At 40.3% G+C, this 26,039-nt stretch overlaps 1 protein-coding gene across 12 annotated transcripts in view; it reads left to right on the forward strand.

The window, feature by feature from the left end:
* Positions 1-26,039, forward strand: part of MTUS1 (microtubule associated scaffold protein 1) — a 112,045-nt gene that overhangs the window by 9,080 nt on the left and 76,926 nt on the right. For 9 of the 12 annotated variants that reach the window (XM_048943081.1, XM_048943076.1, XM_048943082.1 and 6 more), the window contains 2 exons: positions 20,607-22,835; positions 25,035-25,233. In XM_048943081.1, coding sequence (XP_048799038.1) covers positions 20,781-22,835; positions 25,035-25,233 — 2,254 coding nt within the window. In that variant the 5' untranslated portion in view covers positions 20,607-20,780. Of the gene's footprint in view, positions 1-6,074; positions 6,484-11,790; positions 11,869-20,606; positions 22,836-25,034; positions 25,234-26,039 lie in introns of those variants that run through there. The other 3 variants (XM_048943083.1, XM_048943084.1, XM_048943085.1) reach the window with 3 other exon arrangements.

Raw genomic sequence — 26,039 nt, forward strand, 5'->3', positions numbered from 1 at the left:
GAAAGCTGCCCATACCAAAAAGGGAATTGAAGCCTTAGCCATTACTTTAGTACTGCACAGGCTTTCTCCCTTACCCCACTTTTCTTTCTTTTTTATGTTCAAACAGTGGTTTCCCTGCTCGCCTTACAGCCTGTTGGCTGGCTGCTCCTGCTGCCAGGCAGTGATGCTACCATCTTACTTGGACTGCCTGTGCTGTGCTCCACGTATGGCTTTCACTGTCTGTCCTGGCCTCATAATAATCACTATTTTCTTTCTGTCTCTCTGTGCCAGCTGAAATGCCATGTCTCACGGGTCACTGAGCTTTGTGCTGCAGTGTGATCCTGACAGTACAGTGATTTGTAGCCAAAGGCATGCATTTGTAAAAATGCACTTATTATACAAAAAAAGTGCTGCAGAGCCTTGAGAGATGTGACAAACAGCCCCAGAATTGTTTGAGAGGAGTGAGGGTGAGGAGCTGCACCAGGCAGAGTGGCCCTTCTAGCAGAATGTTTGACATTTGGTCTGTGTGGCTTGGCATGTGGCACAGCTTCAGTGGTTATTCTGATGTGGGGTGCACACTAGGTAAGTTGTCTTCTAAATATAGTAAGCCTGTGCTGGCTTTTTTGTTTGCTTTTTCCCCCCCCCCCCCCCTCCCCTGAAGAGTTGTTATCAGTGCTCAGTGAGTGGGAGGGCTTTGTTTTCTACCATGTCATTCAGTCACAGCCTTTTGCCTGTTTCAGGTGCTTCCTTACTGAAAGCAGTGTGGGATCTATGATGGACTCCGGGATTGATTTTCTAGTACTATAATTTATAATGGGATGAATATCATTGATAAAACAAGTCTGGTCATGTAAAGGTCATTCCATAGTATCCACATAAGTTATATTTAGTGTTGTTTATATCAGATTCATGTCAGAATAAAGCTACAATTACAAACTGCTTACTTTTTTTATAAACAGCACAACGAGTGCCAGCATACTGCAGAGGGGAGGCCTGGGACTTTGTTCTTGCAGGAAAAAGTGGTGAAAAAATGGTTTTTAAGGAGAAAAAATATATATATTGCAATCTATTCTGGTTGGCTGTTTTAATTTGCTTATTGGTTGACTTATATAAAACTAATTTTGTGCTTGTTTCCTATAAAACTAATTTTGTGCTGCTTTAAATGTAAATGTGTTCAGCAGAAAATAAACAGCAGGTTTCTCAGTGTCCTGCTCTTTGGAGAGCAGAAGAGGTGGGGGGGTTACAAAGCACTTGCACAAGGAAGTTGTTGGCTTCTTTCCCATGCATAACATTCCTGAACATTACACTTCTTGTTTAGTTGTGCATTTCAGAGAAGTTTAAAAATATTTTGGTGTTTTTTCTTCTTTTGTTTGAGGCATAACCATCCATACAAAATAACACTGAATAACTGGATAATCGTAGAACCTGCTACAAAGTGTAGGTAGCAACCTTGTGCTTGTTTGTTCAGCTTTGAGCCATCTGGCATTTGTTTCTTAAACTTAGATGAGAGTTCAGCCTTGTGTTTTTGTTTGCTTTTTGTGTGTGTGTGTTTTTTTTTTTTTTGTTTTTTTTTTTTTAAGTCCTCATGCTATTATTTTATTTTTATGGGGAAATATCTGATGTTTGCTTTATTTCATTGTCTGGCTGAATAGAATGCTGGTGACTGCTGTTTGCTGACTGCTGTTTGCTAACTGCTTTTTGATGTAGGATAAGCAAAAGAGAAGATGTATGTGAAATTCTTCAGAACTCTGGGTTTCCCAGAGCCAAACAGTAGCATTTTTAAGTGCAGGAGATTAATATAGAGCGCCAGAAGGGGAAAACGTCACATAATGTGCTTGTGTCCATGCCTGTGGAGAAAAGAAGTCTGTGAGTGAAACTGTAATGAATACTCTGATAACTTTTCCATAGTTCTCAGTTCTTCCAGATGTCATTTTCAGAGAGTGGCAGAATGGCCTTTGTACTCAAGATGCTGTCTGTGGAATGAATTTAATCTTTCTGGAATCATGGCTTCTTTTTTTTTTAATATAATTGTAACGGTAGGGTTAATGTTTAAATATTTAAACGGATTTGGCTTCTTGCCACTGAAGTAGAACAGCATGTGCATAACCCTGGGACTCTTACCATTCCCAGTGTAGCCAAAAGAAATAAAAATTGCTCAATAGTGCAGTGATCTAGTAACTTCAAAGGCTATAATTTAAGGCTAGTCTTGGACAAGAGTGTCCTGAAAGGGGGCAATTGACTTGATTTTTCCTATTTAGTTGAGGGAAAAGGAATTTTTACAGATGGCATCAGAATGCTTTGACAGAACTCTTAGGTTAAATAGGAGCAGCCATCTGTAAGTCTAAGCCCAGTAAAATAAGCTAGTGAAAAGTAATCCTGAGAAGCACCGATCTGTATGTAGGAATCTAAAACTTTTTTGAGAACTAGGAAACGTGTGAACTTGGGGTACCTTTGTTTTTGGCTCTCTTTGGATTGAAGTGCCAGGGTTGAACAATGATTTAATAAACATAAAGTTCAAACCTAATTTGGGAGTCTTGGTATTTATGACTTGAAGTGGAAAAACTTGAAGAGGAAAGCCAAAAGTAATTGCATTCAAGCTCCTCATATTTCTGATGCTCTTTACCTTAAACCAGAGGACTCTGTTGCCTGTTGCTGGGAGGAAAGCAAGGGTTTTGACCCCAGGACCGCATCTCTAATCTGGTTCCATTCTGACCTCATGTGTACCAAGAACTCTGCTGAAAACATCCATCTCTGGGGAGCTTTTCCTGGCTGCAGTGACAGATGATGCAAACTCATGGTTCCTGCCAAGCATCCCAAGTATTTTCTATTAGTGGCCTGGTCGCAGCCACGCCATGTTGGTGATGGGATGCTCCCTGCACTTGAGGGAACGATGCAGTGTGCAAGGCGTGCTGAGATAAGGCTGGCTGGGCACAGAGAATTGTCTGTCCTCATTCTGCTTTGTTTTGCAATTCTTGTATTCGCGTTAAACACGTACAGGAATTTTTCAGCGTGTGTGGATGTGAAATTTGATACTTAAAGAACTCTAAGTGAAAATAGTCACAAATTTCATAACTTCTAAGCTATAAATACCTTAGTTTGCTGTAACTTCCCAGATGATTAATACTTTGTTCAATTCTAATTAAACTGTATTTGTACTTCAAGCGTGGAAGTGGAATACTCTGGGCAGTTGTTTAAACTCATTTATATGTATCCTAAAGAAAAGAAAAATATTGCAAGTGGCAAGCACAGAATTAACACATGTTAATTATCATGTTATTATGTTGTGACCTTTTTAGCTTAAAGAAGTGGTGTCTAAGTGGAAGTGTGCAGTGCCAGAAAGCATCCTCATGTGAGCAACACTAGAGCTATGTCTTTTAAAACTAGTATGAAGTAGATCATAGAATCCCTCAGGTTGGAAAAGACCTTAAAGACCATTGAGTCCAACTACAGAATTTCAGAATCACTCAGTAAGTAATTCTTATCATCCATGTTAATAGTTGTAGACAATGTTACAATGGCTGAATGTATTGGGGATTTGATTATAAATGACATAAAAATCAAGTTAAATATCTGTTTCATTGCCCATCCCATGAAGGGAAGACAGATGTATCTTTGTCACCAGCATCTTCCTTCTTGTCCTTTGGTGATTATTCAGAGGAACAGGCACCCTGGGCTAGAGAAAGAAATCAGTTTACCTTTGACTGCTTTACAAGTGCATAATAAAATAATCTGTGTTTTGGCAAGAACTAAGATGCTAAATACCTCCACTGGAAAACCTCGGAGCACAGTGGTCAGTGATTCCATTTCTGCCTGGAGGTGTTCAAGCTGTAGTTAAACAGAATGAAAGCACGTAATCCTCATGAGGGGAAATTCTTGTAAGCAAAGGGAGGATAAAACGAGAAACACCTGTACACTGCTCAGCATCGAGTGGATGCAGAGCAGCACCATCTGAACACGCTGGCTTTTTGAGGAAACCCTTAATGCCATGACTAGGCAGTGAGGATGTCTTGGAGCTTGGAGGGCCAGGAAATGTGAGGTGATGCCAGCTGGCTGCAGCAAAACAGAAGGGGCCTGATCGTGCCAGCTTCAGCCAATGGTGGTTTTATGGTTTTAATGGTGTGTTTGGTGGTTGCATGGCTTACATATGCCACATCTTGCTCTGCTGTGTGTCCTAGCTAAGCAGCCATGGGACATAGCACCTTTGAAATCTGAGTGCAGAATGCCTGCGGTGTTGCTGGGATCATTCTCCAACTGGATATCCTCCTCCTCAGTGGGTTCTTACCTTGGTTCCTTCTGATTCCTATATTTTTTTGGCTGTTCTGGTGTTGTCTTCTGCCACTAAAAATGTAGTGGGTTGCAGAACGCTGTGTCAGATGAAGTGCAAGACCTGTCACTGTCTGGGTAACTTCTGCAGGGTTCTTCCAAGAACAGAAAGAGGCTTGGATTTGCCAAACTAGTTTGACATCTGGAAACACTTCGATTCTACAAATCTCACTGGTAGAGATTGTGTCCTCTAGGAACACGGGTCAGCTTTAAGTTTTATTGTTTGCTGATAGAAGAAAATGTTTTGTTCAGTTAGCATCTGCATTAGGCTGGTGGGAGCGTAACAGTCCTTGTCTTCCTCTTTTTAGGAAGAAAAGTTCTTATTCTCTACCAACTCTTGAAGATGGTTCCTCATCCATTGCCATTTATAATGGAAGATAATTGTATCAGTTCTTGTGTGCTCTTGGTGGTAGATAAATATTTTACATTCTGTGCCCAAAAGCTTTGATTCCTGACTTCAGAAATTACTTCCAACAGTTCCTGTTCATTCTATCACTTGTGAAAGATGAACAAATGAATTCTGATGAATATTCCAGAAGTACTAGAGACTGTTTTTCCAATTTCTTTAATTTTTTTGGCCATTTATAAGACTTCTAGTAGCTTTCATTTGTTATGCCTTGGCCCAGCATAGATCTGTGTGATTTAAATATACAGAGAGAAAATACTGTTTCTTGTTCAAAGAGAAGTTCTTCTGGAATGCTTAACTCTTCAACTGTGTGCACCCAAAGCCAATGATTTGTTTAACACATTGGCAGTAAGCACAAGCTGCTTAAATGTCTTGATTTGAATGATGAGTGTGTTACGGTAGAGGTTTTTTTTAATACAACTGTCATAATTTCACATTTAAATTGACTTTGTTAGATTGTATTTGTTTATATTTATTGTAGTTCTTTTATAGCCTGAGGACAGAAATACTTGCAGAGGTTGAAAATAATTTTGACACTGTTTTACATAGCTAATGTATCCCTTTTTTTTTCTTTTTTTTTCTTTTTTTTTCTTTTTTTTTTTCTTTTTTTTTTTCTTTTTTTTTTTCTTTTTTTTTTATTATTATTATTCCTCTTTGCAATGCTGAATTAATTGAAAAAGCTACATTAAATAGGTGTAACAGCAAATTATACACTTGTAGGGTAAGTCTGTGATGTGGTGAAATTCAGCAGAGGAAAGTCTTCAGCTGAGTTTTTGGAAGTGGCACATTCTTTTTTTCCTTGCCTGTAGCAGACAAGGATAAGCGACTGCGGTTTGTGTCACTTAAAACAGGTGAGGGAAAGCTGCTAGTTCTGTTAGGGCAAAACTGAATAAGGACTGATGTGTTGCAATATGATGTTTCCAAACAACTGTTCTTTCCTTGGGCTGACTTCAGGACGGCTAAAATAAAATTTGTCCAAGCTGCTCTGCAGGCTGTTTCATGTGGAACTGTCTCCTGGAGTAGCTGTTTGCTGTAACCTGTGGTGTGTGGTGAGGGACGCTGTGGGAAACGTTTGCGTGACTGCGTGTGTTTCTCCTGGAGACTCGGAGCGTGGGGCAGTGCTTCCCCATCCTGCCTGTTCAACTTTAATCTGCTCTTGAGATAACAAACATAATGCTACATTAGGTAATTCTTTGACCTTCAGATTTCTGGAGTTTAATGCTTTCCTTGCCCCTCCTGCTCCTCCACCCACCCACCTATCACTGGGTTTCCTGGTGTTCTGGCTCATCAGGTTCTCCAGAAGTCACTAAGTAACAGAAGGGGAAGTTTGGCAAGTCCATCTGCCTTTTGCTCTGCTCCTAGCCAGGCAAACTGGTTGTTTGCTCTGCTGTGCAACACTCCTGTCCCTCACTGTAAGCGTGGCATAAAGTGGCAGAGTGTGTGTCTCCGCAAATATCACCTGCCTGGTCTGTGACATCCTCATCAAGCCTGCTCTAGGATGTGCTGCTAGCACACAGCAAGCTTTTGATAAATTGCTGGCAGAGTCAAAGGAAAATTCTTTAGCTGGAGCCTATTATTGCTGCATGGCTGAATTGATCTTTGAAAGCTGAAATCTCTTGGGAGAGTTCTGGGAAGTCCAGCTTCTATGTTTTGTTTTCCTTTTTTTTTTCCCTTGGTCTTACTGTTTGCTTGCCTTCTGATGTATGCCACTGAGGAAAGTTTCTGATGACTCAGTCTCAAGTCATCTCTCTTAAAATGCTTGGGCCTTGTCTTCAGTAAGTTGTGCTGTTCCTTTCTTTCCTCTATTGTAGCCTTACTACAAGATGCTACTGTATTCCAAATAACTTTCCTAATGCGTTAATTAGAAGTTGCTAATTCTATAAATACAGAAGCACACTCTTATATATGGCTCTTAACTGTTTATTGTTTGCTACTGAGTGGGTAGTAAGATTACTGGTACTTTCTGAATCTTTGTGCTTAAATGTACTCCAAAATAGGCCTTTTGATTACAAAAATTATTTAGAAGCTGATGACCTTAGTAAGGGAGGTTTGGTAAGTTATATCAAATGGTAATCGCATACTGTCATTGATTTAATGTTCCCCTGATGTTTTAAATTTAACAGCTAAAACAGAGGTATTAGTGGCTTCCACAATTAATGCTTAAACCATGCCAGGCTTCGGGAGAAATGCCAAAAAAAACTCATGCAAGTAGTTTCCATATGTTGCTGACACATTATTTCCTGGAAGGCTGGTTGATGTGTTGGCAAAACAAGTAAAATGTGCCATTTTCAGTTAAAGTTTGGGAAGAACAATCAAGTCACAGCTCTTAAAGTAGAGACTCTGAGATAGTAATAGGGCTCCAGCTTGTCATTGCAATTTTGTATTCTGATCTTTGATCTGTGATCTTTGTTGCTTGTTAAAGCATTTTTTTTTCCTGTCTGTTGCTATCTTTAGCTAAAATACTGAAATAGGAGCTATTGGTATTTGTGATTTATAAGTAGAAGGAAAGATCAATTGAACTTCTAAAGGTGGTAAAGAAAATGTAGTAAGTTTATTCATAGGGGAGGGAGACTATACCGAAAATGGGGACAAGAAATAATCCAAAAGGTATTTAACTATTTAAAGAACACAGTTAGTGACTTTAATGTATTATCAAACTGTAATCAGTGCTCTGTTCTAAGAGCTGGACTCTAGGCAGGACTAACTAACCTACAAACAAGCATCCAGTGCTTGAGAATAAAGCCAACAGGAGGCATGGGCAAGCTGGTGGCAGATTAAAAAGCCCCAGTTCAGGTGCCAGTGCTCTGCTTTGGTACTGTTCTCCACTGGTGATTCTGGGGATTTTGGTCAAACAGAAGCCATGACTTAACCTATACTTTTACCTTCGCTGTAGCCTCTACTTGTAGCTTCTCTGTGTTGTGTGCATTCTTTCAGTTGTTTGTTTTTGCATTGTTTTTTTAACCTTTCTTCCCGAAACAGTTATGCAGGAGGAAAGACTGGATGTGGCAGTCAGATAAGGTTAGAAATTCCTTTTAACAAAATCTTAGAGGCAACTTTTGCAGGGTTGTTGTGTGAGAGTAACATCTTAAAATTACAATTACTTAGGTTGCCTAATATATTTATTCTCAAAACGTTATTTTCTCTGTCCCCCAGTCTTACTCTGAAATGGCAGAGGAGGAAGGGTGACAAAGAGGCTGGAGAGTCTCCTTCTCTGGAGATACTCAGAACCCACCTAGATACTTTCATGTGTGGTGTACTCTTGGGATGCTGCTTTAGCAAGGAGAGAGGTTGGACTGAATGATTTCCAGGGGTCCCTTCCAGCCTCTACACTTCTGTGATTCAGTGAAGAGATGAATTATTTTTTATTTTTAGTTTTTGTGCATGTATTTGTATCCCTCCAATCTTTACCTCTTGCTTTCTGCTGCTGTAGAGTAGGACTGGTAACACAACGTTTTCCTAGGCTTTTTATTTTATTAATGGAGAAAACTTTATCACAGCTGGCTAATGTGCTGCTGAACTGCTCCTTTCCTCAGCAAATGGGAGTGAAAGAGAGCAGCTTGTGAGACCCGTGGTTGGTGGGCACTGCTAGATTTCTTCCCCTTATCATGATTTAAATGAGCATGGGATCCGAAGTGACTGCATGGTACTGACTGCTACCCAGCAATTGGCTTTGATTTATGGAAGAAAAAAGCACTTGCATGCTCCTTGCACACCTTGTGCCTTTCCAGAAGGCCAACCCTGCCTCAAATCAGGCTATGGTAATGCATTCAGGTGCTTGAAAAGCAAGTGTGCTCCTGTGTCTTCCAGCCTAGGCTCCCAGGCTTGCAGTTGTGAATTGGTTCTGTGCTTTGGCATGAGGCTTTTAGTTGGTGTAAGCAGGTGGTGTGTATTTGCATGTGTTCTGTGTAGGAAATTGTTGCTGCCACTCAAGCACATAACTGGTATCTAAATGTTTGCAAGCACCTTCTGGCTGGAGAAGGAAGTAGTGGCTGGTATTTCTCTGTATATATTCTCTCTAAATAAGCATGACAGCACTGACATCTTGTTTCTTTCTGAAAATGGTAGGTATTAAGCAGAAAGTGGTCTTGTGACTCTCATACACTGTTTAGGTTTTTTGTTTTTTTTCTAACAGTCATCTCTGCAGCTGTGCTCTGAGTAACTTTTTCACAAAACATCTGAACTTACCTTCTGAAGTTAACTGAAGCTTTAATAGGACTTGAGCCAGCTCCTGAGGCATAACTGAAGAAACTACTCAGTGAACCAGTTTGTAGATAGTTGTAAAATTTTTTACAGTGTTGGAATATTAAAATAGGACTATAATCTGGCAGGCAAGTCTGGATAGGAACTGAAATTTGTAGTGGTGTTTTTCCTTTTTCCCACATTTTTCTCCTTGTGCTACTGCAGCTGCACTCTTTGTCTCTGCTACTGCCACACCTGGGCAGGCAACTCTGGTTCCCCCAGCTGCATTTGTGCAGCTGCTGAGGTACATCCTTAGGTTCTGAGGAGTGTTGCTTTCCAGCTGTTGCTGGCCCTGTGCATCCTAGCAGCAAGGTGGAATGGCACAAGGGGGCTGTCAGATCTCTGTGGCTCATGTGATGTAAGATGTGAGAAGTTGGCAGCCTCTATTTGAGACAGGTCTGGCGGTGAGATCCAAGGAATGTTCTCCAAGCTGGTATTTGGTTCCCCTCCAATACTGAATATTTTGAATGTATTGACCTTGAGGGTATGTGCAAGATGAATCTCTCCAGGCCATGAGAGATTCTATGGAAGTGTGGGCTCTTGTTTAGGGGGGTGTTGATCCTCATGGTTGCTTGTCCTTCAGTTTCAGTTAACCAAGTCCAAGTCAGGCTGTGCTGTGACATTGTTTGCTGGAAATAGAAGCACTTCTTCTGTAGTCAGCTAGGGAGTCTCTTTACTTACTGATCTCTGATTTGTGTACAGATACTAGAATTGATGTTTAACCTAGCAGGAATCTTACCAAATAGATTAGAGCTGCTCCAAAAGTAATGCTTCATATTTTATTATGGTGACCCACAACGTCGGGGTTGGATGTTGGTGATATGGAAGTAGAGATTGAACCTTCCTGCCAGTGTTGCAATAAATTTTGTTGCCATGTGATTGAGAGCAGCAGAGAGGCACTCTAACAACATGACGTCTGACACAGAATTGCGTATAGTTCAAAGGTGTGGAACCAAATTCCTGTATGCAGAAAAAATCACACCCGCTGACATTCACTGATGCTTCTGAATGTTTCTGGAGACCAAACAGTGGGTGTAAGCACAGTGAGGCAGTGAGAGGTGCATTTCAGCAGTGGTGATAGTAACAGTAGGCCACCTCTGCAGGTGCAGATTTTTATGAGCGTGGCATGAAGGTTCATTGCTGGTGAAAATGCATAGCTACTGGTGGTGACTATGTTGAAAAATAGAGTTTTGTTGCTGAGAATTTGCCAGTAACTAGTGTTAATGTGCTCTTTGTATCTGTTGTAGTTTCCATTTAAATAAATAGGAGGTATTACTTCTAGAGCGATACATGCAGTTGATGTTACTTGCAGAAGTAGTATCTCATAGTTCTGTACCAGAACTGGTATATTCTATGTGTAGAATGTAAATGAGTTACCCATTTGTCTCAAAGGATAAGACAGATACAAGCATCTAATTCATCAAGTTCTCCTGCAAGTAACCTGAATCTGTGGTTGTGATTAGACTTGAGGTTTCTTTGTCAAAGACCTTAAATATATTTTTCCATTGTGTATTTCTTATGAAGAAACATTCAAGCACCTGACGTATAAGTAAACCTGAATACTGAGGTTTGCTGTTTTTCTTCTGCTTATGGAAGCTGATGCTAAGCAGGCTTGTTAAAATAAGCACAAATAGATAAACAAAAAGAAAACAAAGAAACAAATAACAGAAAAAAGATGCCTCTGTAAATTCTTGGTCCTAATAGGCACACAAACTTGGAATTCAGAGATGTGAAGGTAGAAATACAAACTAGATTCTGTGCAACTGTTTAAATAGATGTGGGTGATAAACTGCTAAAAATTAAAACTTTAGAAACTGGGAACTTAAGCAAGCAGTTGATCTTGGTTATGGTTTGGATGAGGACAATACTGTGTAAAACAATTCAGGAGATTTTAGCACAGCTTAATATAATGAAGATGATCAGTTCTACCTTTCCCGTCTGATGGTCTCTATAATAGTGATTAGTGAAGAAGGTGAATAAAGTACTTGATCTAACAGTGTGTATTAAGGTGGAAGACTTGTCTGACTGACAACTTAATTTTTAGAGAGAATTAAGATTTTTCTCTTTTCTGCTTTAAAAAAAAAAAAACATAGGCTAGCTGGGGATTTTTTTTTTTTTTTTTTTTTTTTTTTTAAGATCATTATCTGTAGTCAGAAGCAAAGGACCCATGCTACTGGTCAGTTTTTGATATGGACAATCAGAGAAGTGGAAGTAATTTCTGAACACTACAGGTTGTCCCTGTTGTGTGCCCCAGTGCCCTTCTTGCTTGCAGACTACCTTGCTTTGAGGAAGAACTTATTTGCAGATACAAGAAATCCAGCCCAGGAAAGCTTAGGGCACCCAGCTGTTCTTATATCTACTTGACAGGCAGGTATTGCTCAGTAATTTTTCAAAAGACTTTTTGAACAGTACAGTCACACATACTCCTTTGCAACTCTGAAGTCTTGGATATAGTTTTCCAGAAAATTAATTGCCTGAATTCCAAATGGCAGTTCGTTCCATCCTTGCTTCTTGTGAGGCAGTTTTCTTTGGAGAAGGCTCCTAGTGCAGCATTAATTGCTTACAGTTGATATTTGTGAGCAGTATTATACCCAAACGACTTGTAAAAGCACCTCTGCTATGTGCAACTTGGCTCGCAGAAAATAAAACCCCAGTGGTGTATTTGAAGGAAAAAATATCAAGGTAGAAACTGCCCTCTGTTCTGGGGAAGTCCTCAAATACCTGGTGTAGGAGGAACAGAGCACTCCTGAAATTAGAGAGATGGAAAATGGGAGCACCAGGGAGTTGAGGTCTCTTTTGAATTCTTTAGCTCAACTTTTTTTCCTCTTTCAGGATTCGGCAATTAGGGTGATGTATTTTCCTACCAGGAGAAGCTTCGTGACTTTTCCCCATATTTATTTTCTTGGATTACTCAGCTCTGGGTACGTGTCTGTGGTTTGGGGTTTCTCTGTTTTGTTTTTTTTCCCCTGCCTAGGCAGTTCCTCTGAGTTCAGAATTATGCAGTATGCTGGGATCTCTTTTACCAGAGTACTTATGTCAACAAGATGTGCATTTAGTATCCTAACAGAGCTGGAAATGAGTTGGTATACCATGAATTCATGGGTTTCTAGATGGATATCTAGAAATGGCAACATCATTGGTAGGCTTTGGTAAACTTCATGCTTGCAGATAACATAATTTTGTCCTGTGAATTTAAACTTACTGAGATAATTTTGAGAAAGTTTATCGGTGCTCATGGGACAGTATTCAGTTGTGCAAGGTCAGTTTATATAAGTACCTTAGGAATTTTTTTCAGACTTTCTTTCCTCATTCTCACAAAAAAAAAAATCTGTAACAAATTTGGCTATGAAAATTGTTGTATTTTGTCTTTAAGCCGAAATCCAGGAGGCAGAGTTGCCTCCTAACAAATGGAGTCGGGTGGTAGAATCAATACTAAAAGTGTACTGGATGAGATCAGTGTCCTTTAAATAATCACGTTGCTATTGCTGTTTGTATGTAATTCAGGCTTTCCTTCATCAGGTTCATAAAACTGGTGAAGTCAAAGCTAATAAGGGTTAAATGTGAGACCAGCAGTACTGCAGACTGAATAGTTTAAGCAGGGCACCAAGTCCAAGATGCTTCAGAGAGTGGATCTGTGCATACCAGTGGATCATCAGATGGAGGGGGAGAAGTTAATGTGGGATCAACCCTTGCAAAAAGGACAGGGTTGACATCCCAAAAAGCCAATCAGCCAGCCAAAGGATGTATAAGGCAGTTTTTGCCTGTCCAGCATTCAGTGCTGTTGGGCTGTCAGTTACTCTAGGGTTATGGTCTAGTTTTAGTACAAAAGTAGAGTGCAGCTGTAAAATGAAAAACTAGGGTTCCTTGGTAGCATAGCAGCAGCACCTTGCCAGCATCTCCTGCGGACTTGGGAGCAGCAGGTATGGATGTGCACCAGGCCTGCAGCACTGATTCTGGTCAGGCTTAAGCTAAAATGAAAGCTGATGATCTGGGCCATGTAAAGCTGTAGTTCAGGGTGTCTGTAGAGGTCTGCTTGTACCTTTTCTCTTGCAGAGCCTGGTTTTATCTTTGCTCATCTGCGAAGCTGTCAAGTCAGCTAAATAGCTGAATGGGGAGAACTGCTTCAGAGGTTAGCACTTGGAAGCTGAAACACTTCTTCAGCTCTCCTGTGGAAGTGTAGAGATTTGGCTGTAACACAGAACAAAATGAAAGCTATAGTAAGCGGCATTTGTATTTGATCCTAAGTTTAAGCAAGAAACAATCCTAAGTTTAAGCAATTTACACAACATGTGTCTTAGCATGTTATAATTTACTGAGATTGTAGCACTACTGAGGGGTCTCTGAAGGACTGATGGGACAAGCTGTAGATAGGGGTGATGCCCAGCGCGTGCAGGGCCCTCTGCAGCAGCGCACAGCTCCGCACTGCCGTGGAGCCCGCTCCCTGCAGCTACGGGCTTGGCAGCCCGCAAGTCTGAATCCAGCCCACATTGCGTGGGTGAGACAAACAGCCCCGTCCTGGCAGCCTGCCCCGGGAGCGCAGTTTTCCCTTCTCCCCACCTGGCCCAGGAGTGCCAGGGTTGCGGGCAGCGGCGGTGAGACTGCACCCCCCCTCCCCCTGCCTACATGTTGCGTCAATTGAGCTGTTTTCTCTGAGCTGCGCTGCAAAGCTGGCGTGGCATTTTTCTTGTTTAATTCCTCTACCCTACAGAGGTAGAGCACTGTGCTTTGCTCTGCAGGGCCAGGTCTTGTATGGATTTAATCTTTGGTCTGAGACCAAAAGATAAACAAGAAATCTACAAAAGAGTTAAAATATAAAAACAAAACTCAAGCAGCAGAACTGATCTCATTGTGAGAAAGTTTCCTCTGTAGGGAACATAATTTTTTTTTTTTTTTTTTAAGATATAAAAACAATGCATTAGATTTGTTTATTTTTCCTCTCTCTTCAGACTAGAGGGTTGGGAACAACAATTGTGAGGTGCCCAGTTACTCCAAATGCCAGCTGGGCAAGGTTGCAGGTGAAAAACCAGTTAAGTTGTTAAGATTGATAGAGTTTATAGTAGCATCCAGCTACTATATTTCTGAAAATCTGCAGCAACCACTACACCTTGAGGATTTCTAGTCATTGCATTGGAATTGTTTCCTATTTGGCTGCAAAAATGTTATTTCTGTTAACCTATTTCTTGAAGTTTTATTGGATTTTGTTCACTTGGGTGTAATTAATAGCCTTGAATATTATAAAATGCATAGGAACGACTGTGCTTCAACTGGCAAATAACAGCATTTTTAGAATTAAAATCTGCTATGATACTACTGCTGTGCAAGAGTGTGTTCCTGACTCGGTGGTAGAATTTCTTACAGAATATGTGAAACCTCCCCTTACCTGGCTGTAGTCTTCTCTGAATGAGTGCCCACTCCTGCACAGCAGGCATCTTTGTGTCTGCAAAAACTGGAGCTGATTAAACTTCTGACCTGGCTAACTTAGGAAATCATAAGCATCTTGATGAATAATCTGCACTGCAAAAGGATACCGTGACAAGGATGCTGCTATTTCAGTTATTAGGGAATGTATTGATCAGCTTTATTCAGATAATTAATTGGGTTATAGATTTGTTACACAGAATAATCCTCTAGAGCTAAATAGTACTTTTGGGTTTACTGTATCTTACTTCACTACAGATTACACTGGAAGTGTTCCAAGTGCTCAGTAAACTAGTTCACACTGTGTATTGTTAAATATAGCCAGCTGCTGAACTGGCTCCCAGCTTTAGGTGAAGATCTGAAAGGACACAAGAACAGGAGCTCATCAGTTTTGCTGTTGCCTCAGCTGTCACATTCTAATGACACAATCTTACTATTTGCCAGAATACTGGTGATGTCCGTTAAATGTTGGGCAGTGTTTACACCAAACCCATGGGCACAGGCACAGATGCTATGTAAAATAATTCAGAAGCATGAAAAATTTCAAGTCAGCATTGTACCCTAAAGTAGTTTCAGCGTATGGTGCCTAGTGCATTGTGGTGTATTTGGCATTAGAACTTGATTTTAAAAGGCGAATGTTTAGTGTAGGAGTTATTTCAGTGGTAATGGTTAAAGCCATCTCTGCTCTGACTTGCTGAGCATGTCAATCATGACTCACTGTTAGGAGGCAAGAATTATTTTCTTTTCTCCAGAGTTATGCCTGGTATTTCAGCCACCACCTTTGCAGCCTGGTGTTGTTGCTCTTGCAGAGAGCTTCTGCCTTTTTTTAGTTGCTGCTTTATGAAGGCTGTTTCCTTCTCAGCCAAGAGGAGACTAGCAGTAAACAGAAAGTCTGCTTAGTCAGAAATCTGTAGACTTGTGGATTGTATTTTCTGTACATATATATATATATGTGTGTGTGTGTGTGTATGCACACAAAAAATATATACATTTTAAGAAGCGCACAGCAACACCCTGCATTCTTTCCCCTGCTCCTGAATTTGTGGTGAAAATCCCAGGTGTAGTAGCTGTTCTGTACTGGTGCCCTGTACCTGCTTCTGTATAGATTTTAATGGCAGAAATGGAGAAATCAGCAGTTTATCCAAGATGCAGGTGTTAGACTAGGTGAGCAGTATATGTAACCACATGTAGTCAAATAAGTTGGAACACTGAGTTGGGGTTGGTGAACATCAGTCCAATCTGTGCTCAGCTGTTCAATCAGATTTGTCAACAAGTAGGACTTGGACCTTGATCTGCTAAGGGAGTGCCAGAACAATGAATGCGTATTGTCTTAAGTTCTAGCTTCCTGCTTTCATTTTGACCTGAAACTTTATCCTTGATTGTATGGGAGCTGACTTAAAAACAACAAACAAACAAACAAACCACCTCACTGAAAATCCAGGAACATTTCATTGAAAAGTTAACTAATTTAACCAGGAAGGAAAAGCTTCATCGTTCTTGGAAATTGTTAAAGAGGGGCAGACTGAATATTGATCTCATGGAAAACTGTGCAGTGGCTTTGTTTGTGGTAGCAATAGCCCAAAAGCCAAGCCAGTGATAATTCTGAGCACAAGTGACCATGCATTGCAGTTGTGTACTGCACCCCCCCAGACTCCATCCTTCTAGCCATGAATGTTGTCTTAATGGAGCTGAGAATGAGTGCCTGATTGAGTCCTAGCAATGGAAGCTACCAGAGTATTCAAGCGAGAGGCTTGTTGGTATTCTGCCCATTCGAAGACGTAGCTTTGGTTTTGTTTGATCATGCACTTAATCACAACTCATAAAATACATTTGCTTACTTGCACTGCTTTTACAGCTAGGATTTGTCACCGGCCTGTGTGTGCTTATCTCCTACATATGTGAGTTTCACCTTTCCTGCTGCTGTAAAACAGTGTGAGGAAAGGCATGTGAACACACAGAACTTCATGATCAGGTGGCTGTGCTTCCAGATCCTCAAACGTTAGGTTCCAGTTCTAAACACTTCTTTCAAATATCTTTGCAAATATCTTAGCTAAGTAGGAGGAGCACTTGCTTTACTTTTTAAGAAAACTCACTGGGCCAGTCTTCTGAATGCAGAGTTCTCCCAGAACATATTTTAAAAATAATTCCCAACTTCTGAGTGTTAATTGTGGCAGTGTAATACAGCTTTCTGCTGAAGTATGGATACTGAAGATGCCTTGAGCATAGCATTCAAGTACAGTGAGCTGCCTGGAGCACTTCCAGGCTGCTTTCCCGCTTGTAGGGGCACACCCTTTTCTTTCAGATCTCCGCTGTGTCCCTTGGTACAGGCTGTGCAAACAGAGCTGGTGGGTTTGAGTAAACATGGTGACTGTGTGGGTGAAAGCATCCAGTTTCAGATGGAACACCAGGAAAAGCGTCATATTGCTGTCAGCCTTTTAAGTGTAATACATTTGAACTGGCTTGCATTCTTGAAGCAGTTTGGGATCTTGCAGCTTGATTTATTTATGTTAATTCATATTGTGTTGACTCTTATTTACCCAACACTGAACTAGCAGATGCTTGGTGTCTGTCCCCTGTACTTCTATAGCACATGTTCAAACCTTCCCAGCCCAGTAGCACTCCATGTAGATGAATAGAAGCTGCAAGATCTTTGCTCTGAGTCCTACTTCGTATGTTGTACTGTGTGCTGAATCTGGGGCCACCCAAAGATGGACAGTGCTCTTCTTAGAAGAGCCTGCTTTCCAAGCTGGCTTCCCTTTTTTCCAAAGCATTACTGCTGTTCCCTTAAGGTTTTATATATCTGTTGTGGAAAGGAAAAGCCTAAGAGGTCTGGTAACTAAATTCAGAGTTCGGTAGTAGTATTTAGTTTAGAGAATTCCCTGACTCTTTCAGTTCATCAGGAGCAATGTATTCTTGGAAAGATGTAGTTTGGAAAGGCAGTTGTTTTGTCTATAGCAGCTCTTAAGTCAGAAGAATTTCTCACCATCTGGAAGCTCATAGACCCAGTTAACATATTTAAGTGCCTACAGAGATACAGAATCTTAATTTTTGAGAGCTAACTTTCTATTACAGATTTTGTTGTACACTATTTTTAAGCCTTAGGAAGTCTCCCTGTTTTTATGGGAGTTACTTTTAAACTCTAAATGTCTATACAAAGCAGAACCAACCTTGAATCTAGTCTAGTTGATATTGAAAATATTTATTGCTGAAGTGAAAAGCTGCTTTAAAAATAGTTGCATCAATGGTATGTTTTTGTGAATGTTCTCATTATGTGGGAACCTGGACTGAGCAGATTTCTATTAGTACACGTGCACATACTCATATTCGGCTTAAACAATTTCTTGATTTTTCTATTCGGTCTCAAACCTGCTTCTTTTTTTCTTGGGACTTCTTAAGCATTGATGGTATCAAAGTTTAATTCAATGCTCCTGTTTCAAATTTTGACAAATCAGTAATCCATATTAAGCTAAGGTATCATTCTGTAAGTTCTTGAGACCTCAGCTTTGTGAAGTGGCATACTAGAGTTCCCTACTTTTCTATTGTGTGAAAGCGCTTGAAGGAGGTGAGAATGGTCTTTGCATCAGAGCAAATGCTAAATCAAAATGGAACCTCTTAACTTCTTGCTGCATGACTACCTGGGCAAGCTGTATGGTGTGTTATGAGTTAGCCTCCAAACAAGAAGCAACTAGTTTTAATATATCAAAACAACAGCGGAAGCAAAGTTTACAGACATTTTTCAACAGTTGATTCTGTGATCAACTTAACTGGACGGAAGATTGTTCAGGACAGGTTCTTGCCCAGCCTCAAGGGAAGACTTCTGTGGAAGAACTCTTGAACCTACCTCATGTTTCATAATAGAGAATTGAAATGAGGGTACCGCTATAGCTCATGCTGCTGTAGGGGTTGAATAGCAGTGGGCAGTCAGAGGATCTGGAGCTATTAGAAACTGGGAGAGTTTAAGCAAGGTCTATCTAGTCCAGATTTTTATCCTCAGTGATTTTTGTTTTGGAATTGAGAAAAGGAAGCAGGGAGCGGATTAGTGCCTTGTTTTGTTTCTTGTTCCACGGTCTTTAAGCATCTACCTCAGATTGAAGGTAAAAAGTCGTGTGTAAAGAAAAGGCTGTGGTCTTTTCTAGAAGTCTCTCTGCATTTAGTCTGTCATGAGCATATAAACTCATGTAAATCTAGAACAGTCTTACTTGGAGTGCTACTTTTATGCTCAGAACTATTCATGGCCCTAGAGCATGCCTGGAAAAGCTTTACGCTTTTGCTCAGCTGAAAAAGACTTTAAGAATGTAACTATTCATGGTATGTTTGCAGCTAAAGAAAATGAGGTTTATGAGGAAATGCCAGCTTTTTGAATGATAAATTCTTGCTTTTAGTAACTTACCTTTGATGTTATTTATTGCTCTGGCTTTATTTTTACATTTTTTAGGAGTATTTCCCAAAGTGTTTTTTCTTTCCCTTGTTTTCGTTTCTGAAATGGTTTATATACTCTCTGTGTCACCCCTGTAAAGATGGTTGGTAGTACAGTTAAGTATCTCTGTTTTCCTGGAGTTTCAGTTCATTAGGGTTCTGCTACTCACTGTATTTAAGTGCAGTTAAGTCACTTCAGACTTTGATGTATTTCTTATATGAATGTTCATTATTTCATCACTCTTATATGCATAATTCTGATGTTCACATTTTCCTTTCACTGACTTTCAAATACGTCACTTTGTCCATATCCTCATTTAAGGATACCACATTTGTGTTTGCATTTTAGTTAAAACCCTGACCTGTTTCCCATTGTTTTCAATGCCAGTGTCCTCCTTCTTCCTGTTCTTTGATAGGAGAGCTGGAATATATCGTTACAGGTGTGTGGGAATCATAGAATAGAATCACAGAATCGCAAGGTTGGAAACGACCTGCAAGACCATCTAGTCCAATCACCCTCCCATTCCCAGTACCACAAGCTACTAAACCATCCTCATCCAGGCGCCTCTTGAACACTGCCAGGGACAGCAACTCCACCACCTCCCTGGGCAGCCATTCCAGTGCCTGACCACTCTCTGAGAGAAAAAGTTTCTCCTAATGTCCAACCTAAACCTCCTCTGGTACAATTTCTGGCCATTTCCTCAGGTCCTACTATTTGCCTGGGAGAAGAGGCCAGACCATTTTTCATCACAACCTCCCTTCAGGAAGTTGTAAAGTGCAGTGAGGTCTCCCCTGAGCCTCCTCTTCTCCAGACTGAACAATCCCAGCTCCCTCAGCCGCTCCTCATAAGACTTGTGCTCCAGACCCCTCACCAGTTTTGTTGCCCTTCTCTGGACACGTTCCAGGGCCTCAATGTCTTTCTTGTAGTGAGGGGCCCAAAACTGAACACAGTACTCGAGGTGCGGCCTCACTAGTGCTGAGTACAGGGGGACGATCACCTCCCTGCTCCTGCTGGCCACACTATTTCTAATGCAGGCCAGGATGCCGTTGGCCTTCTTGGCCACTTGGGCACACTGTCGGCTCATGTTCAGCTGAGCATCAACCAACACCCCCAAGTCCCTTTCCTCTTCACACTCATCCAGCCACTCATCCCCAAGCCTATAACGCTGCATGGGATTATTGTGGCCAAAGTGCAGGACCTGGCACTTGGCCTTGTTAAACCTCATCCCATTCACCTTGGCCCAGCGATCCAGCTTATCTAGATCCCTATGCAGGGCTTCCCTACCCTCAGGCAGATCGACATCACCTCCCAACTTGGTGTCATCTGCAAACTTACTCAGGGTACACTCAATCCCTTCATCTAAGTCATCAATGAAGATATTAAAAAGAATGGCCCCAGCACCGACCCCTGAGGGACACCACTTGAAAGAGGTCGCCAGCTAGACTTCACTCCACTGACCACCACCCGTTGAGCACGGCCCTCCAGCCAGTTCCTTATCCTATGGAGGGTGAAACTGTCCAAGCCACAGGCAGCCAGCTTCCGTAGAAGGATACTGTGAGAGACCATGTCAAAGGCTTTGCTGAAGTCTAGGTAGACTACATCAACAGCCTTTCCCTCATCTACCAGTCTGGTCACCCAGTCGTAGAAAGAGACTTTATTCAATGTTCAACTCCTCTCTTATTTCCCTGTTCTTCAGTTGGGAAGAGTGGTCAAAGTTTGTCAAAATGGCTGCACTTGATTCAAGTAGAGACCAACTGCTTAAGAATGCTTAATGTTGTAAAATCCTGGTTTGGCTAATCACTTTTCATTTCATTTTAATCCTAGAACTTTTGAATCCTCTTGGAAAGCGCAAAAACAAGAAACTGCTTTTTAAATGTCTCTCATACAGCTGAACATGTTCCAGGGAAAAGCTGTTTATTCTGCAAAATTCAGAAGTCTGCATTCTCTGGGGTTTTAAATAAGTGTAAAATGAAAATTGTTTAAAATTTAGCCTTCAGAATGAATATTGAAAGGTCAGATGACAAAGCGAAGAATGGCTTGAAGTCTTCCTTACTTATAAGGGATGAAAATGGAAATGACTACACATGTGACAAAGCTACGCTTCCTTCAAAGAATTGTGCTGCCAAGTTACATGGTGATTCAACTGACCAAAATATAGTGACCGAGAATGAAGGTGATGCTGTTCTTGAAGATAAGAGTGACTTTGGAAGTATTCTTTTAAAGCAGCAGTGTATTGAAGCATTTCATCTGCCAAGGGTGCCTGCTAAATACAACTGCCAAGGAGGAATTCTCTTAGGAGATAAAGATACTGTATGCAACTCTTCTCTGACTGAGCAGACTAGTGTATATCCTTTGAATTGTGACTTGAAAGAAACAACAAACTTCCTGAAAGGTAATGTGGCTGTGACAAAAATGCAAGCTCAAACTACTGAGCAATCAATGCCTTACAGTCAGACTGAAGCAAACTGTGTGCTACCGCATCCTGCTTCAGAGCAGTGCACACAGTCCATGATAGAAAACAGGGTACATTGTCACCAGAGCACATTTGATGTTACTAACATTGTAAGTGGAACAGTGGAAACTGATCAAAATGATATGCATCTGGGGGAAATGCTAATCCCTTCTGATGAAGGAGATAAGGAAGAGAAATTGGGTGCAGAAAAAACACCAAATTTGTCTTTTACGGTAGTGGCTTCAGGAAGCCTAGAGGCCTCTGCTGATTTTGAAGTATGTTATCCTGCCTCTGCAGGTGTTAAACTCGGTATAGAAAATACTAGTAACATTGACAGAGAACAATTGGAAATAGCAGCACAGTCTGAAAAACAAGCTGCTAGATGTATTAATCCTCATGAACAAGCTGAATTATCACCATACATCTTCACTTGTGAAGATCAGCAAGTGAAAGTCTTTCAGAATAATGCTGATTGTGATGAAACCAGGAATTCCGTTGGTCAGACATGTATGGATAGTCCTGGAAGTAACATGTACCTTCTACCAGTAGAAAACATTGGAAAGCAAGTATTGAAGAAAACCAGTGAACCCTTAACCAAAGAACAAAGCGTCCCTGGAAATGCTGCTTTTCGGTATAAGCACAACACTACTTTTGTGTCTGAAGTGCTACCTTGCAGTGTACCAAAACTAAAGAGAACAGTTAAACCGGAACTGAAATGTGAAGCAACTTTTTTGGTCTTCAGTCCTGTGGCTAGTGAAAGCGATACTGCTCTATTTACTTCAACTCCTAAAGAGCGAACAAAACCCATAACTTTTCCTGTTCCATCTGTGACAGAACTTGGGGACAAGTCTTCTAAACTAAGACCAAACGAGATGCTTGTAGGAGAGCATAACCGAAGGCCTTCACTTAAAACTAGTTCAGGTCAAATTGCTGGAAGAACAGTGGGCAGATCGCCTATTGTGTCATCAATAACCAAATCAAGGAAATGTGAGATTGTTAATTTTCCCAAACCTAATTTCAAAAATGTGAAGCCAAAGGTAATGTCTAGGCCTGTACTCCAGTCAAGAGAGAGCGAGCCCTTAAGACAGTCTCCTCAATCACCAAAAAAATCAACCGCCTCCTCATCCTCACTAGTTGCTTCCCCCAGGCAACTGTCCCCTTCTGTAAAAGTGCTGAAAAAGAAAACAGATTTAGCTAAAGATATGAAAGTGGAACTGCCTGTGAATAAGCCCCATAAGCTGCATCTTAAGAAACACCTCTTTGCTAGCCAAGTAGTGCACGCCACAACACATCCGAGAGCCGTTTCCCACAGGACTTCAAAGACACCTGCGCTGAAGCAGAATCTGGAAGACACTGGCGAAGCGAGTGCTACCAATTCAGTGTGCTCCTTGGCTGTTGCTGTGCTTCCAACGTGTGGAGAAGACTCAAAAGAGATGCTGAATGATGAAATGGACACTTCAGACTCCTTAGTGCAGCCCTGTGCTCAAAACATCTGTCCAAACAGAAGTGAAAAAGAGCAAAACTGCAACATGGGAATTCTGGAAGCGCCGCCATTAAAAGATGTGGCAAATGAAACATTTGTCCTGCACTCAGTTCCTGTGGTAAGCTTTTTTCCTTGACTTAATTCAATGTTTTGTGCACTTGAAGAACGGGGCTTCTGTACTGCATAGTGGAATGGGTTTTGGATGGCAACTGTGGAATGGGTTTTGTGTCTACAAAAGTAGTTGTAACATTGATTTCTGGGGTGCAGTCTCTTCCTACCAAAAGGAGAGAAAAATAATTAAAAAAAAATTGCAAACTCTTTGAACTTCGGAGTAAGCAATTAGCACTTGACAACAGTAAAAAGCACTTGAGGTCAACCTTCATCTTATTCTGTGGTTTAAATTTTTTTGTGAATTTTTTTTTAGTTCAATATAGTCAGGATTCTATTATTCTAATAGAAGCACATGCATCTTAATGCAGTCTAACCAGCAAAACTGTATATTGCCACTTGTTAAGATTTTGCAATCTGCTGTAGGGAACTATGCTTCAGCATGGGGGTTGGGCTTGATGATCGCTAAAGGTCCTTTCCAAACACCACAATTCTGTGATTCTGTGATTTTTAAAAATGTATCTTTAATGTGCACATTATCAGTACAATTTTAGTGATACTGTAATTTTGAGTATTTTAAGGTTATCTTAAAGATGAACTTCTGTTTTCAATAATCTTTTTTCTTTCAAAACATAATTTAGTTCTAAAACGTAGTTTTTAATATTTTTTTCATAGAAATGTTAAACGTATCTTAACAAGTAATGCAAAATTCTCAGACCAGCAATTTGGTGAAACACTTCTAACTTACTAGTTTAACTGTCTACTTTGAATAGTTTGTGAGTTCTTTTATTTGAAGTAAAAATGGAACTCATTGGAATAGTTAAGAGTAGCTAGGAATTATGCTTTATGCAGATGACACATACCTTTTTCTGGGAGAGTAAGCCAACTGGAAGGTACAAACTTCCTGGCTGGAAGGTATGCATGCATGATGGATTGGAAAATATTGTTGGACTAGTCAGCTACCTGTCAGGAGAAACATGTTGCTTTCACATACGCTGAAAGAGGTTTCACAGAAAAGGAACAGTGGGAAAGAAGGAAAGAGCTTCAGGGCTGAGTAAATCTTAGTTTACTCAGTGAAATGGAGGCAGTGTACTTACTACTGAAGCCTGGAGTTGTCTGAGTTTTTGTTAGTCTTCACTGCATCGATAGGAAAAAAAGCTTTACTAAAACTCAGTATAAGGAATGTACTGTAGGTAGAATGGAAGCAGCTGTCCATTTCTGAAGCATTACAGAAGAAATTAATAACATGAACTTTCTAATTTTGAAGTATTTTAAAGTTTGTGTTACCCGCTACTTTCAGAATCACAGATTGAAGAGAATGCTTTCAATTCAACCAGTTCAGAGATGGAAGCCTTTGCAATACTAATTATTCTGCTGAGACTCAGTAACTCCATAGAGCAAATAATCTAAAATGCTCAGTAATCAGCTAGATTGAACTTTGTACATTTTCTTCTGTAAGGTGCAGATTAATTTCTGAAAATGGGGATTGTAATCAAAAGTGGAAAGTGTATAATATGTCCAAATTATTGCTTATTGCATTGAATCACAAAAAAACTACAAGGACATCCGTATGTGCTCATAGGCTTACATCTGTAAGCATGGTTTTTCAGCATGAATAGTCATGAACAAGTGCATATATGAGCTAGAACAAGAGTTCTGTGTAAAAGATAAAGCGGTACCTATGAACTGGTTATTTTAAATCTGTCTCAGGTACATTCTTAAATTCCTCAATGTGGGAAGGTTTACTTGTTTCTCTGCCACAATTTAAGACCTGTGCAGGGAAACCTGTGACAGTGGCTGTTACGTTTTGGGTAGACACGATAAGCAACAACTTAGTTCGTTAACGTAGCTAGCTGCTTGGTTTAAAGATTTTAAAAAAGTAATCTTGTTTGGGCACAGTCGTATTTAAACAGCTCAAAGCGTGGAGGGACAAGGAAAGAAGGAACTCTGACATAAAGTAATCTCTGTCATTATTAGTGACTGTTTTTAAACTTCTAGTTTTGTGTTGCCAAAAGCAATTTAAGAGAGGGTTTTGAAGCTGTGAACTGCAGGTGGTATGACTGACTGCATCTTTGGTGGACCCTGTGACAGCAAGCAGCTAAATGTGTCACTTACCTGTATGGTCAGTATTTCATTACAGATGCCAGGAAGGGTACTCCTCAGCTTCTCACAGTCATGATCTATTGCTTTTTTATCATCTGTTTTAAAGCAGATGCCTTCTGTGAAAGGTGAGAATGCACAAGAGAAAAATACACCAAAGAAAAGCCCAGTCACTCTACGAAATGCATCAGTGTCCAAGGTTAAAATGGTGCCATCTGTGTTTCCCTTGAGGAGGGGAAGTGAAAATAAAAACACTTGCACAATCAAAGCACCTTCTCAGAGAGGAACTGTTCTATCGTCAAGCTCTGGTAAGATGAATTTTGATTGGAATGCTACCACATAGAGTTTCTTTAAGTTAAGATACTGCATTTAATATACTTTCAGACAGAACTTATTTGATGGTACAGAGTTGTATTTTTGATACTAAATGTGAATTAATCAGAATTACAGGTCTTAAAAAAGTGGATTTTATCTAATCATATTTAAATCTCATCTTGTAAGGAAGGTGGTTATTAGGGAAAATGGTATCTAAACATTATTTATAGTTTGGTTATATAAAAGACCTTTGTGGAAGTAAAACTGAAATTATTCAAAAGATGTGTAACTGAAAAGGAGAAAATGCAGAGCTCTAGTACAAAGCATTTATAATAAGCATCTATATAGTACTCCAAAGGGAGTGGGCCCTCAGTTCAGTATGTACCATATTTTCTCAACCTAATTTTGATATAGCTCTACAGTTTCTAGGAAGGATAAAACAAAATTAGAGACTGCTGCTTCAGCTGCTAATTAAACTCAGAATGACTTATACTGAGAGGAAAAAAAAGGATCTCAAAAGTAGATTCTAGGCTGCTGTTCTGGTGTGTGCAAACTACATTCTGTAGTTGTATGGTAGATTCAGAAATACTCTTGTAAGTTGCGCTTTTTAAAAAACTAAATATGGAAGTATATCTAACTATGAAGGCAGCTTGGCTATAAATGACTACGCTACAAAACAGTGACTGCACTGTAGCTTGAAAGGTGTGCTTACTCCAGGACATGCAGTAAAATGGTCTTTTTTTTTTTTTTTTTACCCACCCAATCCAAAGTTATACAACAGTCGAAAATACTTCACTTA

The sequence above is a fragment of the Lagopus muta genome, chromosome 4 (genome assembly GCF_023343835.1).
Source record: "Lagopus muta isolate bLagMut1 chromosome 4, bLagMut1 primary, whole genome shotgun sequence".
In the NCBI taxonomy this organism is placed as follows: domain Eukaryota; kingdom Metazoa; phylum Chordata; class Aves; order Galliformes; family Phasianidae; genus Lagopus; species Lagopus muta.